The 16,911-nt window shown below is 45.8% G+C and overlaps 1 protein-coding gene across 5 annotated transcripts in view; it reads right to left on the bottom strand.

The window, feature by feature from the left end:
- Positions 1-16,911, bottom strand: part of pde11al (phosphodiesterase 11a, like) — a 476,822-nt gene that overhangs the window by 252,706 nt on the left and 207,205 nt on the right. For 3 of the 5 annotated variants that reach the window (XM_072509449.1, XM_072509448.1, XM_072509447.1), the window contains exons 3-4: positions 13,891-13,980; positions 12,460-12,600 (exon numbers count right to left, since the gene is read on the bottom strand). In XM_072509449.1, coding sequence (XP_072365550.1) covers positions 12,460-12,600; positions 13,891-13,980 — 231 coding nt within the window. Of the gene's footprint in view, positions 1-12,459; positions 12,601-13,472; positions 13,489-13,890; positions 13,981-16,911 lie in introns of those variants that run through there. The other 2 variants (XM_072509450.1, XM_072509451.1) reach the window with 2 other exon arrangements.

Raw genomic sequence — 16,911 nt, forward strand, 5'->3', positions numbered from 1 at the left:
AGGTGAGTGGATACAAACAGATCCTTCATTGTCCAAAGTCTGCCACATAGTGTTATACAGGAGTCAACATCGGAAACTTGTTTTAAAATTTGTTCATGGGATGTGGGCATCGCTAGTTGGGCCAGCATTTACTGTCCATCCCTGAGGGCATTTTAAGTGTCAACCACATTGCTGTGGATCTGGAGTCACATGTAGGCCAGACAAGGTAAGGGCGACAGATTTCCTTTCCTAAAGGACATTAGTGAACCAGATGGGTTTTTAAGACAATTGACAATGGTTTCATGGTCGCGTTTAAACTTCTAGGGCGGGATTCTCCCATCGTGCGGCTAAGTGCCGACAGCGGCGTAAAAACGAGAGTGTTTTACTCCGGCGTCGGCGCCCGTTCCGGGACCCCATTCTCCGACCCACAGGGGGCTAGCACCGCACTGGAGCAGCCCATGCTGCTCCAAGTGCCGGCCCGACATGAACCCGGCGCTGCGGGGTCCGCGCATGTGCTAGTTGGCACTGCCCCCCCCCCCCCACCACAGGCCACCCCCGGACCCTTCAACGTTGAGGTCCCACCAGCACAGAGGATGTTAGAACGACGCTGGCGGGGCTCAGATTTTTTGTGAAGGCTGCTTGGCCCATCAGGGCCGGAGAATCGGCGAGCCAGCCCGAGCCGGAAGAGTCTGTGCACATACCCTGACCGGCGCAGCGCCGACCACGCCGGCGAGAGCGGAGAATCACGTCCCAGCGTCGGGGCGACGTGGCGCAATTCGCGCCGTGCCGATTCTCCAACCCGGTGGGGCGTGGGAGAATTCGGCCCCCAATTCCAGATTTTTAATGAAATCTGCCATGGTGGGATTTGAACCCAGGCCCTAGAGAATGTTTCTGGGTATCTGGATTACTAGTCCAGCGATAATGCCACTATGTATAAGGCCAAAATAGCAGAGTTCAGCATGGAAGACAGAATACTTCTGTAGGGAACCCACGGGATGGTCCCACACAAGGGTCAGAACCTTATACTAAGAGATCTACATAACTGGCACCCCAGCGTATCGAAAATGAAAATGCTCGCCCGCAGCTATGTCTAGTGGCTGGGCCTGGATGGGGAGATTGAGCGACTGGCCCAGTAATTCAGTGTTTGCCCGGAACTGCAGAAACCCCCACCCATGGTAGTGGCCAGGTACCCTTGGGTGCGGCTTCATGCAGATTTTGCTGGTCCCTTTCAGGGCTCCATGTTTCTGCTTATTGTTGATGCTCAATGTGGTTAGAGGTCCAGAGGATGTTGTCCACTATTTTGAAGGCAACGATTGAGAAACTATGACTCTCGTTTCGTACGCACAGTATCCCAGAGGTTTTGGTCACCGACAACGGCACATCATTTACTAGCAAGCGTTTGGGGGATTTATGAAGACAAACGGGGTACAACATATCCGTAAGGCCCTGCAAACCTTTGAGAGGGGCTCAGAATCCCTTGACACGCGCCTGGCCAGATTTGTATTCTGTTACCGTACCACCCTACATGCCATGACCAGCATAGCGCCGGCAGAACTTTTAATAGGCCGGAGACTTTGGACCGGCCTCAACCATGCATTGCCAGATATTGGCGGGAAGTAACGCCACAGTCAAGAGCTGCAAGGGCATTGCCTAGACAGGTGTATGCGGACCAAACAATTCTCACCAGGTAACACAGTCTACAGTAGGAACTTCGGTGACAGCACCAAATGGGTTCCAGGAACGATAACTCGACAGACAGGACCAGTTTTATACCAGGTTCAGGCACAGGACCAAGAACATAGAACATACAGTGCAGAAGGAGGCCATTCGGCCCATCGAGTCTGCAGCGACCCACTTAAGCCTTCACATCCACCCGATTGGGCAGCACGGTAGCATAGTGGTCAGCACAATTGCTTCACAGCTCCAAGGTCCCAGGTTCGATTCCCAGCTTGTGTCACTGTCTGTGCAGAGTCAGCACGGTCTCCCCATGTGTGCGTGAATTTCCTCCGGGTGCTCCGGTTTCCTCCCACAGTCCAAAGATGTGCAGGTTAGGTGGATTGGCCATGCTAAATTGCCCTTAGTGTCCAAAATTGCCCTTTGTGTCATAGAATATTACAGCGCAGTACAGGCCAGTCGGCCCTCGATGTTGCGCCGACCTGTGAAACCAATCTAAACCCATCTACACTGTTCCATTATCATCCATATGTTTATCCAATGACCAATTAAATGCCCTTAATGTTGGCGAGTCCACTACTGTTGCAGGCAGGGCATTCCACTCCCCTGCTACTCTCTGAGTAAAGAACCTACCTCTGACATCTATATCTATCTCCCCTCAATTTAAAGCTATGGCCCCTCTTGCTAGCCATCACCATCCGAGAAAAAAGGCTCTCACTGTCCATCCTATCTAATCCTCTGATCATCTTGTATGCCTCTATTAAGTAACCTCTTAACCTTCTTCTCCCTAATGAAAACAGCCTCAAGCCCCTCAGCCTTTCCTCAGAAAATCTTCCCTCCATACCAGGCAACATCCTGGTAAATCTCTTCTGCACCCTTTCCAATGCTTCCACATCCTTCCTAGAATGCGGCGACCAGAACTGCACGCAATACTCCAAATGCGGCCGCACCAGAGTTTTGTACAGCTGCAACATGACCTCATGGCTCTGAAACTCAATCCCTCTACCAATAAAAGCTAACACACCGTACGCCTTCTTAACAACCCTCTCAACCTGGGTGGCAACTTTCAGGGATCTATGTACATGGACACCGTGATCTCTTTGCTCATCCACACAACCAAGAATCTTACCATTAGCCCAGTACTCTGTATTCCTGTTACTCCTTCCAAAATGAATCACCTCACACTTTTCTGCATTAAACACATTTGCCACTTCTCAGCCCAGCTCTGCAGCTTATCTGTGTCCCTCTGTAACCTGCAACATTCTTCCGCACTGTCCACAACTCCACCGACTTTAGTGTCATCCACAAATTTACTCACCCATCCTTCTGCCCCCTCCTCCAGGTCATTAAAAAAAATAACAAACATCAGTGGCCCCAAAACAGATCCTTGTGGTACACCACTAATAACTGAACTCCAGGCTGAACATTTCCCATCAACCACCACCCTCTGTCTTCTTACAGCTAGCCAATTTCTGATCCAAACCGCTAAATCACCCTCAATCCCATGCCTCTGTATTTTCTTCAGAAGCCTACCGTGGGGAACCTTATCAAATGTTTTACTGAAATCCATATACACCACATCAACTGCTTTACCCTCATCCACCTGTTTGGTCACCTTCTCAAAGAACTCAGTAAGGTTTGTGAGGCACGACCTACCCTTCACAAAACCGTGTTGACTATCCCTAATCAAATTATTCCTTTCTAGATGATTATAAATTCTATCTCTTATAATCCTTTCCAAGACTTTGCCCACAACAGAAGTAAGGCTCACTGGTCTATAGTTACCGGGGTTGTCTCTACTCCCCTTCTTGAACAAGGGGACAACATTTGCTATCCTCCAGTCTTCTGGCACTATTCCTGTAGACAATGACGACATAAAGATCAAAGCCAAAGCCTCTGCAATCTCCTCCCTAGCTTCCCAGAGAATACTAGGATAAATCCCATCTGGCCCAGGGGACTTATCTATTTTCACACTTTCCAGAATTGCTAACACCTCCTCCTTCTGAACCTCAATCCCGTCTAGTCTAGTAGTCTGTATCTCAGTATTCTCCTCGACAACATTGTCTTTTCCCTGTGTGAATACCGATGAAAAATATTCATCTAACGCCTCTCCTATCTCCTCGGACTCCACGCACAACTTCCCACTACTGTCCTTGACTGGCCCTACTCTTACCCTAGTCATTCTTTTATTCCTGACATACCTATAGAAAGCTATAGGGTTTTCCTTGATCCTACCTGCCAAGGATTTCTCATGTCCCCTCCTGGCTCTTCTTAGCTCTCTCTTTAGGTCCTTCCTGGCTAACTTGTAACTCTCAAGCGCCCTAACTGAACCTTCACGTCTCATCTTTACATAAGCCTCCTTCTTCCTCTTGACAAGTGATTCAACTACTTTAGTAAACCACGGTTCCCTCGCTCGACCACTTCCTCCCTGCCTGACAGGTACATACCTATCAAGGACACACAGTAGCTGTTCCTTGAACAAGCTCCACATTTCAATTATGCCCATCCCCTGCAGTTTCTTTCCCCAGCCTATGCATCCTACGTCTTGCCTAATTGCATCATAATTGCCTTTCCCCCAGCTGTAACTCTTGCCCTGCGGTATATACCTATCCCTTTCCATCGCTAAAGTAACGTAACCAAATTGTGGTCACTATCACCAAAGTCCTCACCTACCTCCAAATCTAACACCTGACCTGATTCATTACCCAGTACCAAATCCAATACGGCCTCGCCTCTCGTTGGCCTATCTGCATACTGTGTCAGGAAACCGCCCTGCACACATTGGACAAAAACTGACCCATCTAAAGTACTCAAACGATAGCGTTTCCAGTCAATATTTGGAAAGTTAAAGTCCCCCATGACAACTACCCTGTTACTTTCGCTCCTATCCAGAATTATCTTTGAAATCCTTTCCTCTACATCTCTGGAACTTTTAGGAGGCCTATAGAAAACTCACAACAGGGTGACCTCTCCTATCCTGTTTCTAACCTCAGGGTGGGGCTACTAGGTTATGGGGATAGGGTGGAGGTGTGGGCTTGGGTAGGGTGCTCTTTCCAAGAGCCGGTGCAGACTCGATGGACCGAATGGCCTCCTTCTGCACTGTAAATTCTATGATCTATTCCCGTAACCCAATAACCCCTCCTATCCTTTTTGGTTACTAAGGGCAATTTATCATGGACAATCCACCTAACCTGCACGTCTTTGGACTATGGGAGGAAACCGGAGAGCACCCGGAGGAAACCCATGCAGACACGGGGACAATGTGCAGACTCCAAAGCGTGTAATGAGGCAGTGGGGAAGGGAGCACTGACAAAGGAGAGTACTTGCAGGCACAGAGATGGGTTGAAGTGTGTATACTTCAACGCAAGAAGCATCAGGAATAAGGTGGGTGAACTTAAGGCATGGATCGGTACTTGGGACTACGATGTGGTGGCCATCACGGAAACTTGGATAGAAGAGGGGCAGAAATGGTTGTTGGAGGTCCCTGGTTATAGATGTTTCAATAAGATTAGGGAGGGTGGTAAAAGAGGTGGGGGTGGGTGGCATTGTTAATTAGAGATAGTATAACAGCTGCAGAAAGGCAGTTCGAGGAGTATCACCCTAATGAGGTAGTATGGGTTGAATTCAGAAATAGGAAAGGAGCAGTCACCTTGTGAGGAGTTTTCTATAGGCCCCCCAATAGTAGCAGAGATGTGGAGGATCAGATTGGGAAACAGATTTTGGAAAGGTGCAGAAGTCACAGGGTAGTAGTCATGGGTGACTTTACCTTCCCAAATATTGAGTGGAAACTCTTTAGATCAAATAGTTTGGATGGGGTGGTGTTTGTGCAGTGTGTCCAGGAAGCTTTTCTAACACAGTATGTAGATTGTCCGACCAGAGGAGGGGCAATATTGGATTTAGTACTTGGTAATGAACCAGGGCGAGTGACAGGTTTGTTAGTGGGGCAGCATTTTGGAGATAGTGACCACAATTCTGTGACTTTCACTTTAGTAATGGAGAGGGATAGGTACATGCAACAGGGCAAGGTTTACAATTGGGGGAAGGGTAAATACGATGTTGTCAGACAAGAATTTAAGTGCATAAGTTGGGAACATAGGCTGTCAGGGAAGGACACAAGTGAAATGTGGAACTTGTTCAAGGAACAGGTACTACGTGTCCTTGATACGTATGTCCCTGTCAGGCAGGGAAGAGATGATCGAGTGAGGGAACCATGGTTGACAAGAGAGGTTGAATGTCTTGTTAAGAGGAAAAAGGAGACTTATGTAAGGCTGAGGAAACAAGGTTCAGACAGGGCATTGGAGGGATACAAGATAGCCAGGAGGGAACTGAAGAAAGGGATTAGGAGAGCTAAAAGAGGGCATGAACAATCTTTGGCGGGTAGGATCAAGGAAAACCCCAAGGACTTTTACACATATGTGAGAAATATGAGAATGACTAGAGCGAGGGTAGGTCCGATCAAGGACAGTAGCGGGAGATTGTGTATTGAGTCTGAAGAGATAGGAGAGGTCTTGAACGAGTACTTTTCTTCTGTATTTACAAATGAGAGGGGTGATATTATTGGAGAGGACAGTGTGAAACAGATTGGTAAGCTCGAGGAAATACTTGTTAGGAAGGAAGATGTGTTGGGCATTTTGAAAAACTTAAGGATAGACAAGTCCCCCGGGCCTGACGGGATATATCCAAGGATTCTATGGGAAGCAAGAGATGAAATTGCAGAGCCGTTGGCAATGATCTTTTCGTCCTCACTGTCAACAGGGGTGGTACCAGGGGATTGGAGAGTGGCGAATGTCGTGCCCCTGTTCAAAAATGGGACTAGGGATAACCCTGGGAATTACAGGCCAGTTAGTCTTACTTCGGTGGTAGGCAAAGTAATGGAAAGGGTACTGAAGGATAGGATTTCTGCGCATCTGGAAAGACACTGCTTGAGTAGGGATAGTCAGCATGGATTTGTGAGGGGTAGGTCTTGCCTTACAAGTCTTATTGAATTCTTTGAGGAGGTGACCAAGCATGTGGATGAAGGTAAAGCAGTGGATGTAGTGTACATGGATTTTAGTAAGGCATTTGATAAGGTTCCCCATGGTAGGCTTATGCAGAAAGTAAGGAGGCATGGGATAGTGGGAAATTTGGCCAGTTGGATAACGTACTGGCTAACCGATAGAAGTCAGAGAGTGGTGGTGGATGGCAAATATTCAGCCTGGATCCCAGTTACCAGTGGCGTACCGCAGGGATCAGTTATGGGTCCTCTGCTGTTTGCGATTTTCATTAATGACTTGGATGAGGGAGTTGTAGGGTGGGTCAGTAAATTTGCAGACGATACGAAGATTGGTGGAGTTGTGGATAGTAAGGAGGGCTGTTGTCGGCTGCAAAGAGACATAGATAGGATGCAGAGCTGGGCTGAGAAGTGGCAGATGGAGTTTAACCCTGAAAAGTGTGAGGTTGTCCATTTTGGTAGGACAAATATGAATGCGGAATACAGGGTTAACGGTAGAGTTCTTGGCAATGTGGAGGAGCAGAGAGATCTTGGGGTCTATGTTCACACATCTTTGAAAGTTGCCACTCAAGTGGATAGAGCTGTGAAGAAGGCCTATGGTGTGCTCGCGTTCATTAACAGAGGGATTGAATTTAAGAGCCGTGAGGTGATGATGCAGCTGTACAAAACTTTGGTGAGGCCACATTTGGAGTACTGTGTACAGTTCTGGTCGCCTCATTTTAGGAAGGATGTGGAAGCTTTGGAAAAGGTGCAAAGAAGATTTACCAGGATGTTGCCTGGAATGGAGAGTAGGTCTTACGAGGAAAGGTTGAGGGTGCTAGGCCTTTTCTCATTAGAACGGAGAAGGATGAGGGGGCGACTTGACAGAGGTTTATAAGATGATCAGGGGAATAGATAGAGTAGACAGTCAGAGACTTTTTCCCCGGGTGGAACAAACCATTACAAGGGGACATAAATTTAAGGTGAAAGGTGGAAGATGTAGGAGGGATATCAGAGGTAGGTTCTTTACCCAGAGAGAGTTGGGGGCATGGAACGCACTGCCTGTGGAAGTAGTTGAGTCGGAAACATTAGGGACCTTCAAGCAGCTATTGGATAGGTACATGGATTACGGTAAAATGATATAGTGTAGATTTATTTGTTCTTAAGGGCAGCACGGTAGCATTGTGGATAGCACAATTGCTTCACAGCTCCAGGGTCCCAGGTTCGATTCCGGCTTGGGTCACTGTCTGTGCGGAGCCTGCAAGTCCTCCCCGTGTCTGCGTGGGTTTCCTCCGGGTGCTCCGGTTTCCTCCCACAGTCCAAAGATGTGCAGGTTAGTTGGATTGGCCATGATAAATTGCCCTTAATGTCCAAAATTGCCCTTGGTGTTGGGTGGAGGCGTTGAGTTTGGGTAGGTTGCTCTTTCCAGGAGCCGGTGCAGACTCAAATGCCGAATGGCCTCCTTCTGCACTGTAAATTCAATGATAATCTATGATTAATCTAGGACAAAGGTTCGGCACATCATCGTGGGCCGAAGGGCCTGTTCTGTGCTGTATTTTCTATGTTCTACGTTCTATGTGTGGACACCTCTATGGCTACTAAAATGCCTGCCTTTCATTTCCTTATTTTATTTTTTACTTTATCCCTGCACTTCCTACACTTGTCTAGACTTTCTGCAGTGCTTAGTTCTTTGTGCCTATTGTACGCTTTCTTTTTCTGTTTGATCTTCCCCTGTAGGCAACCAGGGGAGTCTAGATTTGGCAGTACGGGAGCATGTCTACTTTATACATGTAGGATCTCGCTTTTTTCGCGCTTTGCACTGGTATTCCATCGATTTATCCTCTAGCAATGCTGTGCGGTCAACCTCAGCCAAGTCCCTTCTCATTCCTGCAAAATTTGTCTTTCTGCAGTTCAAAACTTTTATTCCTGCTTTTATCTTGGTCCTTTCCTTGGTAATACTAAATCTACCTGAACTGTTCTACCCGATATGGTCACCAACTGTCGCTTCACCCACTTGCCTTCTTGGTTCCCCAAGACTAGGTCTAGAATTGCATCTCCTCTCGTTGAGTTTGGCACTAATTGGTTGAAAACATTTTCCTGGACACAGCATGAATCTTTCTCCCTCAGTGCCCCTTATACTGTTTGCATCCCAGATGATATTGGGATTGTTAAAGTCTCCTATTATTGCTCTTATAGGGAGAAATTTGCCAACATATTTGTTCTTCAATCTCGCTTTCACTATTTGGAGGTGTGTAGTAAAAGGTAAAGGTAAAGTTGCCCAGATGTCCATAGGCTGCTATCTCCTTATGAGAGCTGACCCGTGGCGATTTAACCTGAGGATCACCACACCTCAGGCGAGGGGCAAGGTTGAGAAGGTGGGCCATCATGAATAACCTCAGCTGGTATGAGAATTGAACCTGTGCTGCTGGTCTTGCTCTGCATCATGAACTAGCTGTCTAGCCAAATGTGCGAAATTCATATGAGGAGAAATGACTGACTCCCCCTTAAACAAACCCCAGACCTCAACAGGATAATACACAGTACGCCTGGTCCTGAAAAGAAGGCTGCGTAACCAAAAGTGGATTAGCTCTCACTGGGGGGACCTTCCTCGAACATAAATGCCCAACACCAAGAGTGGCTTGGTAGTACCACCACAGACTGAGCTGGCTGGGCCCTCAAGGACATAGCTGCTAGACTGGGACTGCAGCAGGTCATCAGGGAACCAACAAGAGGGAAAAATATACTTGACCTCATCCTCACTAATCTGCTGCAGATGCATCTATCCATGACAGTATCGGTAGAAGTGACCACTGCACAGTACTTTTGGAGACAAAGTCCCGTTGTCACATTGAGGATACCCTCCCTCATGTTGTGTGGCACTACCACCATACTAAATGGGATAGACTTCGAGCAGATCTAGCAACTCAAGACTGGGCAGCCACTAGGCACTATGGGCCATCAGCAGCAGCAGAATTGTATTCAACCAAATCTGCAACCTCATAGCCCGGCATATCCTCCACTCTACCGTTGTCGCCCTGGTGAAGCTATAACACAGGACTACTTGTGCACCAAATAGCATAAGCAGCAAGTAATAGACAGAGCTAAGCGATTCCACAACAAGCGCATCAGATCTAAGCTCTGTAGTCCTGCCACATCCAGCCATGAATGATGGTGGACAATTAAACAACTCACTGGAGGAGGAGGCTCCACAAATATCCCTTCCTCAATGATATAGGAGCCCAGCACATATGTGCAAAAGACAAGGCTAAGGCATTCGCAACAATCTTCAGTCAGAAGTGCCAAGAGGATGACCCATCATGGTCTCCTCCGGAGGTCCCCAGCATCACAGATGTCAGTCTTCAGCCAATACGATTCACTCACGTGATATCAAGAAACAGTTGAAGATATTGGATACTGCAAAGGCTATGGGCCCTGACAATATCCCATCAATAGTACTGAAGACTTGTGCTCCAGAACTTGCCGCACCCCCAGCTACAACACTGGCATCTACCCGGCAATGTGGAAAGTTGCCCACGTGTGTCCTGTACACAAGAAACAGGACAAATCCAACCCAGCCAATTACCGCCCTATCAGTCTACTCTCCATCATCAGCAAAGTGATGGAAGGAGTTATTAACAGTGCACTTATTCAGCAATAACCTGCTCACGGACGCTCAGTTTGGGTTCTGCCAGGGTCACTCAGCTCCTGGCCTCATTATAGCCTTGGTTCAAACATGGACAAAAGAGCTGAATGTCAGAGGTGAGGTGAGAGTGACTGCCCTTGACATCAAGGCAACATTTGACCAAGCCAGCATTTGGCAGCATCAAGAAGCCCTATCTAAACTGGAGTCAATGGGAATCAGTGGGGAAGCTCTCCACTGGTTGGAGTCATACTTAGCACAAAGGATGATGGTTGTGGTGGTTGGAGGGCAATCATCTCAGCTCCAGGACATCACTGCTGGAGTTCCTCAGGGTAGGGTCCTAGGCCCAACCATCTTCAGCTGCTTCATCAATGACCTCCCATCCATTATAAGGTTAGAAATGAGGATGTTTGCGGATGACTGCACAATGTTCAGCACCATTCGTGACTCCTCAGATAATGAAGCAGTCCATGTCCAAATCCAGCAAGACCTGGACAATATGCCCCCACGCTGGCATAAAAACGCTGGCATTTCACTCTGTGTTTCCTTTAAAAAAGATCAGCCAATTCACTCACCTGCAGGGGGCTAGCTGGGACCCGGAGTGATTCACGCAGCTTTAGCTGCGGATACGGGTCCCCGCACTTCCAGTTTTGAGTCCGCGCATGCGCATGGCGGCGACCTCCAGCGGCTGTGCCGAATGCCATGGCGGACTGGACGCGGAGGCAGCCGAAAAATGTAGGCCCTCCCGATCGGCCGCACGGCCAAAGATCTGACCCCGCTGATCTGTCCCCCGGCCGCCTATAAGGCCCCACCCCACCTTCCCCGATCGCCTCGCCCCCCCACTAGGGCGGTCGTGGACTGAGTCCGCAGTCGCCACGCGAGCTTTGCAAACAGCGAAAGGTGGTTCGAACCATGCCGTCGGGAACCCAGCCGGTTGAGAGCGGAGGATCGCTGGGCGGGCCTCTGGCAATGGCCCCCCTGTCGCGCGGAGTACTCCGCGATCACGCTGAATCTCGGGTCCCGGAGAATTGCCGGGCCCCATTCAGCGTGAAATTGGATTCTCCGCCCCGCACCAAACGCGATTTTGACGTCGGGCTGCGGACAATCCAGCCCTATGAATCCTACGGCGAGTAAGTCACCTCCTGACCCCCCAAAGCTTGTCTACAGGAGTGTAATGGAATACGCTCCAAATGCCAGTATGAGTACAGCTCCAACAACACTCAAGAAGCTCGAAACCATCCAGGACAAAGCAGTCCGCTTGATTGCTCCCCCATCCACAAACATTCAAACACTCAACCACCGACGAACAGTGGCAGCCATATGTACCATCTACAAGATGCCCTGCAGTAACTCACCAAGGGTCCTTAAACAACACCTTCCAAAACCACGAACACTACCACCTAGAAGGACAAGAGCAGCAGATACTTGGGAACCCCACCACCTGGAGGTTCCCCTCCAAGTTACTCACAACCCTGACTTGGAAATATATCACCGCTCCATCACTGCCGCTGCGGCAACATCCTGGAACTCCCTCCCTAACAGTACAGTGGGTGTACCTATACCTCAAGGACTGCAGCGTTTCAAGAAAGCAACTCACCACCACCTTCTGTTGGGCAACTAGCGATGGGCAATAAATGTTGACCCAACCAACAACGGTCACATACCGTAAATGAATAAAATAAATAAAGAAAAATAAAGAAACGCTGCACAAATCATGAATTAAACATTCAGCTTAACATGATATAAACTTAACCGTACTAAATCAGGACGGGTTACAATGAATAAAGTGGATGGCAAACATGCTTATTTTGAATTGTCATAAGTCATAAGTGAAAACAACAAAGAATATATTGCAAAATACCATTCATTTTAAGAATAAACTCAAGGTAGGGAAGTGGAAATTTGGCATGCTGCACTTTTGTTTAGCACTATAGTGCTCCAAATATTATTGTCTTTTTTTCAAAAGTTGAAACGGTTACAATTTAGTTCAGGTGTAAGATCTTTCTACCAGTAAAAGGCAAAGACTTTCATTGCATCAGTCTAAGCTGGATTTGAATTCATGTGCTAGAGAGAAGTTGTGTGAAAAAAAAGGTGACCAAAGCAAATAAAATTTCAGTGAAAACTATAAATCACGGACGTTCTTCTCATGAAATGTTGGTTATTGTGGCTAAAACAAACAAAACAATAAAACACTTACAGGAGATTCAATATCTTCCAGTAGGAGAACAGAACATCGTTCACATTGCAACAGGGTCAGCGCCCGTTGCATGATCTTCCTAACAACCTTCTCCAGCTCTGTTTGCTCTTCAAACAAGTCATTGACAACCTCAAGCAATGCCTGAAACCATAATTAATAGGATTAATGAACGCCAGCAATAAACAATAGGTGAATAGGACAGCACAAAACTTAATATACTAAAATACGGCAGGATTTGAAAATCAACACGCTACACATTAACCGAATGTACAGAATCTAAGAGACAGAATGGCTGGAGCAAGGAAAAAGATCAGGGTTCCCATCCATCTTACAGTGGAGTAACTGGCCATTGTATTGTTAGTTTGACTTGTGCCATTTAAACAGCTAAGATAAATGAAGTTATTTTCATCTATACATTGCTTTATCCTGTTGAAACATCATGAATTGCTGTAAAGGAGCAAATTATTTTTCAAGTACATTGCATGTTATATGAAGCAGTACAGAAATATCTGCAATGCTTCACAAACAGCAATGAGGTGTTAGTTAATCTGCCTTTGGCAGTAGATTGAGGAATGAATATTGATCAAAACATTGAGAGAACTTCCTGATTTTCATCGAATAGCATCTTGGGATATTTAGTGCTCATTCAGCCACAAGAGAAAGTCCTTGGTTTATCTGAAGGACAATGCTTCTGACAATGAGCACTCCCTTAACACTATACCTTAGTGTCAGTGTTGATTACAAACTGACAACTATAATTTTGTAAAGTTTGGTAGGACCACTGTTAATTTTTAGCAATTAGAACTATTGTCTACTGTAAGCTGAAACTGGAAAATAAAAGTATGACAATGTCCTTTTAAATCAATGACAATGATCCAATTCACCGTCATTCCATCCCGAAAGAAAGATTGCTATTCTCTGGTCTTTTTCCCCTCCTTGTAGAAGGATTAGTCACAAGAGGATGGTACTGGGGTGAAACCCGTTATCTGTTATTGAGCTTGAATATACTGCACCAATCACAACGTAAACATGTGGGTCCAACTGTCATTGACGTAACAGCAGACTTGAAGTCTTTATCACTGCAATAGAATTAGTAAAAATTCAACAAAAATGATTTATTTGATTGGTAATCTGAAACTAATTTCAAATTTTGCTAATAAAATGTTTTAGCCTTGATTAGTTGAGAAGCAACGTTTTCAAACTGTCCCACAGATAATTTTAACTACAAGCAAAAATGTAAAATACAAATCAGCGTCTTGTTTTACATCTCTTGCTTTTCATTTCCAATCACTTCAACACAAATCAAAATTTGGTAAAATGTACAGCAGGCAGCTGAATCAAACATATCCATTTTGTGTTATCACTCAAGTCAGAATTAATCCCTCTGCATTTTAGTTCAAACTATGAACCATACTACTCAAGAACACGTACCCTGCTTCTGTCATATTCCTTGCGGGATGCTGCAAAGAGTTTGGCATTTGAAATGGATATTCCACAGAATGGCAGGTACATCTGCAGTACCTGGAAGAAACAGAAACAGTAATCTATAAGCACATTCTGCCAGAAATCTGGGCTTGAGTCCAGTAAAATTAATGTTTGGAAAACCATGAGGAACATGCAGTTGAATTTTCAATATGTGCTCCTGCTAGTCAAAGGTCAGCAGTAGGAGAGTACTTTGATCAAACTAAAATTAAAAGATATTTCTCAAAGTTTGATATACCTCAAGAGTACCACTCAGTAAAAGTCATATCCCTTAAAACATTGTGAGGAAAAAATGAATTGTAATTAGTTTAATTTAACTCTTTTATCTTTAGACATGATGATTAGCTCAAATAGCCCATTAACTAAATGTGAAGCAATTTTTAAAAATCACTAAACCAGTAAATAAGCTTCTGGTGATAAGCAAGCAGATTGGTGGCCGCTTTGCAGAACACCTCCGGTCCACCCTCAAGCAGGACCTAGACTTTCTTGTCACTTGCCATTTCAACTCACCGTCCTGCTCTCACGTCCACATGTCCACCCTTGGCCTGCTGCAATGTTCCAGTGAAGCCCAGAGCAAACTGGAGGAGCAGCACCTCATCTTCCGATTAGGCACATTACAGCTTTTCGGACTTAACATTGAATTCAACAACTTCAGACTGTTAACTTTCTCCTCCACTTTCACCCCATTTTTATTTCTATCGATTCATTTTAATTTCTTCCATTGATCTGTTTTTCCTTCACCATTGTTCCCCCTTCCCCCCACTCCACTTGAGCCAACTGGTCCTAGTTGGCCTTTGGCACGCTGCTCACTTATGTTCTGCCATTCACACATTCTAATCTGTGCCACTATCAGCACCCTTCTTAGCCTTAATCAACCCCCTTTACATTCCTTTTGTCTTCTGTCCTCGACATCTTTGTCAATCTCCACCTATCGCTGGCCCCCTATCCAGCCCCACCGCTCCATGCTCCCCCCTACAGTATAAATCTGACCCCATTTCCAGTTCTTTCTAGCATTGACAAAGAGACATCCAGACTCAAAATGTTAGCTCCCTTATCCCTCCAAGGTGCTGTCAGACTTGCTGAGATTGTCCAGTATTTTCTGTTTTGTCAAGTGTTTTGGTTTAAAATATGTTAATCTGGATCTCGTCCAGTGAAAGGCCTCCTGGGAGATAAAACGGTCTCGTCCATCGCATCACCAAGAGTCACATCCACCTGACTCTATGAAAAACATGTTCTTGGTCCATCAAATGAATGGAAAAAGGGAAGGCTTTGGGAAGAAGCGTGACAAACTTGGCACTTTGCAAAAAGCTTGCATTTGTGAGATATCCTGTTGTGTGAGGGAGATATTAGGAAATTGGGTTTGAAATGAGACCCCAATGTAGCAGGCAATTTAGGGGTTAAACAGACTGAGGGAAATAAACCTGTTAGCACAGAGTCAGAGGGATAAACCCACACCTCGCTGAGTTACATTGTCCCAGTCAGACTTAAACACATTAGTAGGAATACACAGGATGCCCGAGATCCATTGTAGTTCGCGACACTTTGGTCTGACCAGCTATTAGCCCATTGTCTGATGACTTCCTTATCTGTCAATGGGAGGTAAGTTGCATATCAATAGCATGACTCTGTTCTTTTGTATAAATGGAGTGGGCAATCAAACAGCCAAGATAATGGTGATGGGTTCTAGCCTGGAAGCACTAGCAGAGAATCTTTATTTGAGGGGCTGAACAGTCTGTTTAACCCCTAAATTGCATGCTACATTGGGGTCTCATTTCTGGATCCAATTTCCTAATATCCCCCTCGTATAACAGGATATCTCACAAATGCAATCTTTTTGCAAAGTGCCGAGTTTGTCACACTTCTTCCCAAAGCCTTCCCCTTTTCCATTAATTTGCTTGACCAAGGACATGTTTTTCAGAAGAGTCATATGGACATGACTCAGAAAGAATGCTGTTCTGAACAATTACAGAGGAGAAGGCTTTGGAAATCAAACGAGAGTGAAGGCTTTGGAAATCGACCGAGAGAGATCATGAAAGTTACAGAGAAGAAAGGCTTTGGAATTCGTCCAAGACGGTCATGAAAGATGCCACCGAGGCAGTCTTTGCAAAAGGGTTTCAGAATGAATGTCCCTGCCAGAAGAAAAATTGCTTCGTGAATTCAAGTATTGCATTTGCCTGCCTTTGAAAGTTGCATGAGAGCTACATGTTCTGTTAAAGTGCTGTTTAATGGGAACTAGTGTTTTGAGGTTAAGAAACTGCATGTAATCTGCTCATCTGTTATTTTTAGGGTTGAAGTTTAAGTATTGTTTTCTTTTCTTTTAATAAAGGTTGTTTCTAAAATAACCAAGCCCCATTTCTGATATTATCACTCCTGCAATGAATTGCTCTTTCCACACCATCTTAAAACTTGAAAAAATTATGGCATCTGGTCCAATCTTTTAGCCATTGTTGAGAACTGACAGGTGTCTGTAACAATCTCATTTCACTCAAGGTGAAACTGAAATAATTTGGGATGTGTAATTGGACTTCCTGGCTAAGAGGCCATTTCTGAATAGTAACTTAACCTTGCTTTGGGGATGAAAACTACGTAACTAGAAAAGGTGAATAAAAGCTAATTGGTGGATATAGTGTACCAGCTTGTTGTACTGTTGGAGAACACAGACACAATTACCTGGTGAACAGGCAGGAAAGCTGAAAAGTTCTCCAAGAAAAGAACAGCTCAGACAGGCTGTTAAATAAAGCTATGAGTGGGTTTTCTAGCTGAAGAAAATCAGGACCGGCATAGTGAAGTTGTGAATGTAAGGCAGCTGAGGTGGGAAATTGTGACACAGCTGGTGAAGGAGACCAAAAAGACCTAATTGCAGGAGCAAGTGTCGTGCGGATCTGGAAATTACATCTTTGGGTGGGCATTGTACATGTGAAGCACAGGAACGATAAAGCGGTGGTTGGATGGGACTCCTGACCTAATAAT

Source organism: Scyliorhinus torazame, chromosome 6, assembly GCF_047496885.1.
Source record: "Scyliorhinus torazame isolate Kashiwa2021f chromosome 6, sScyTor2.1, whole genome shotgun sequence".
NCBI classification, from domain to species: Eukaryota; Metazoa; Chordata; class Chondrichthyes; order Carcharhiniformes; family Scyliorhinidae; genus Scyliorhinus; species Scyliorhinus torazame.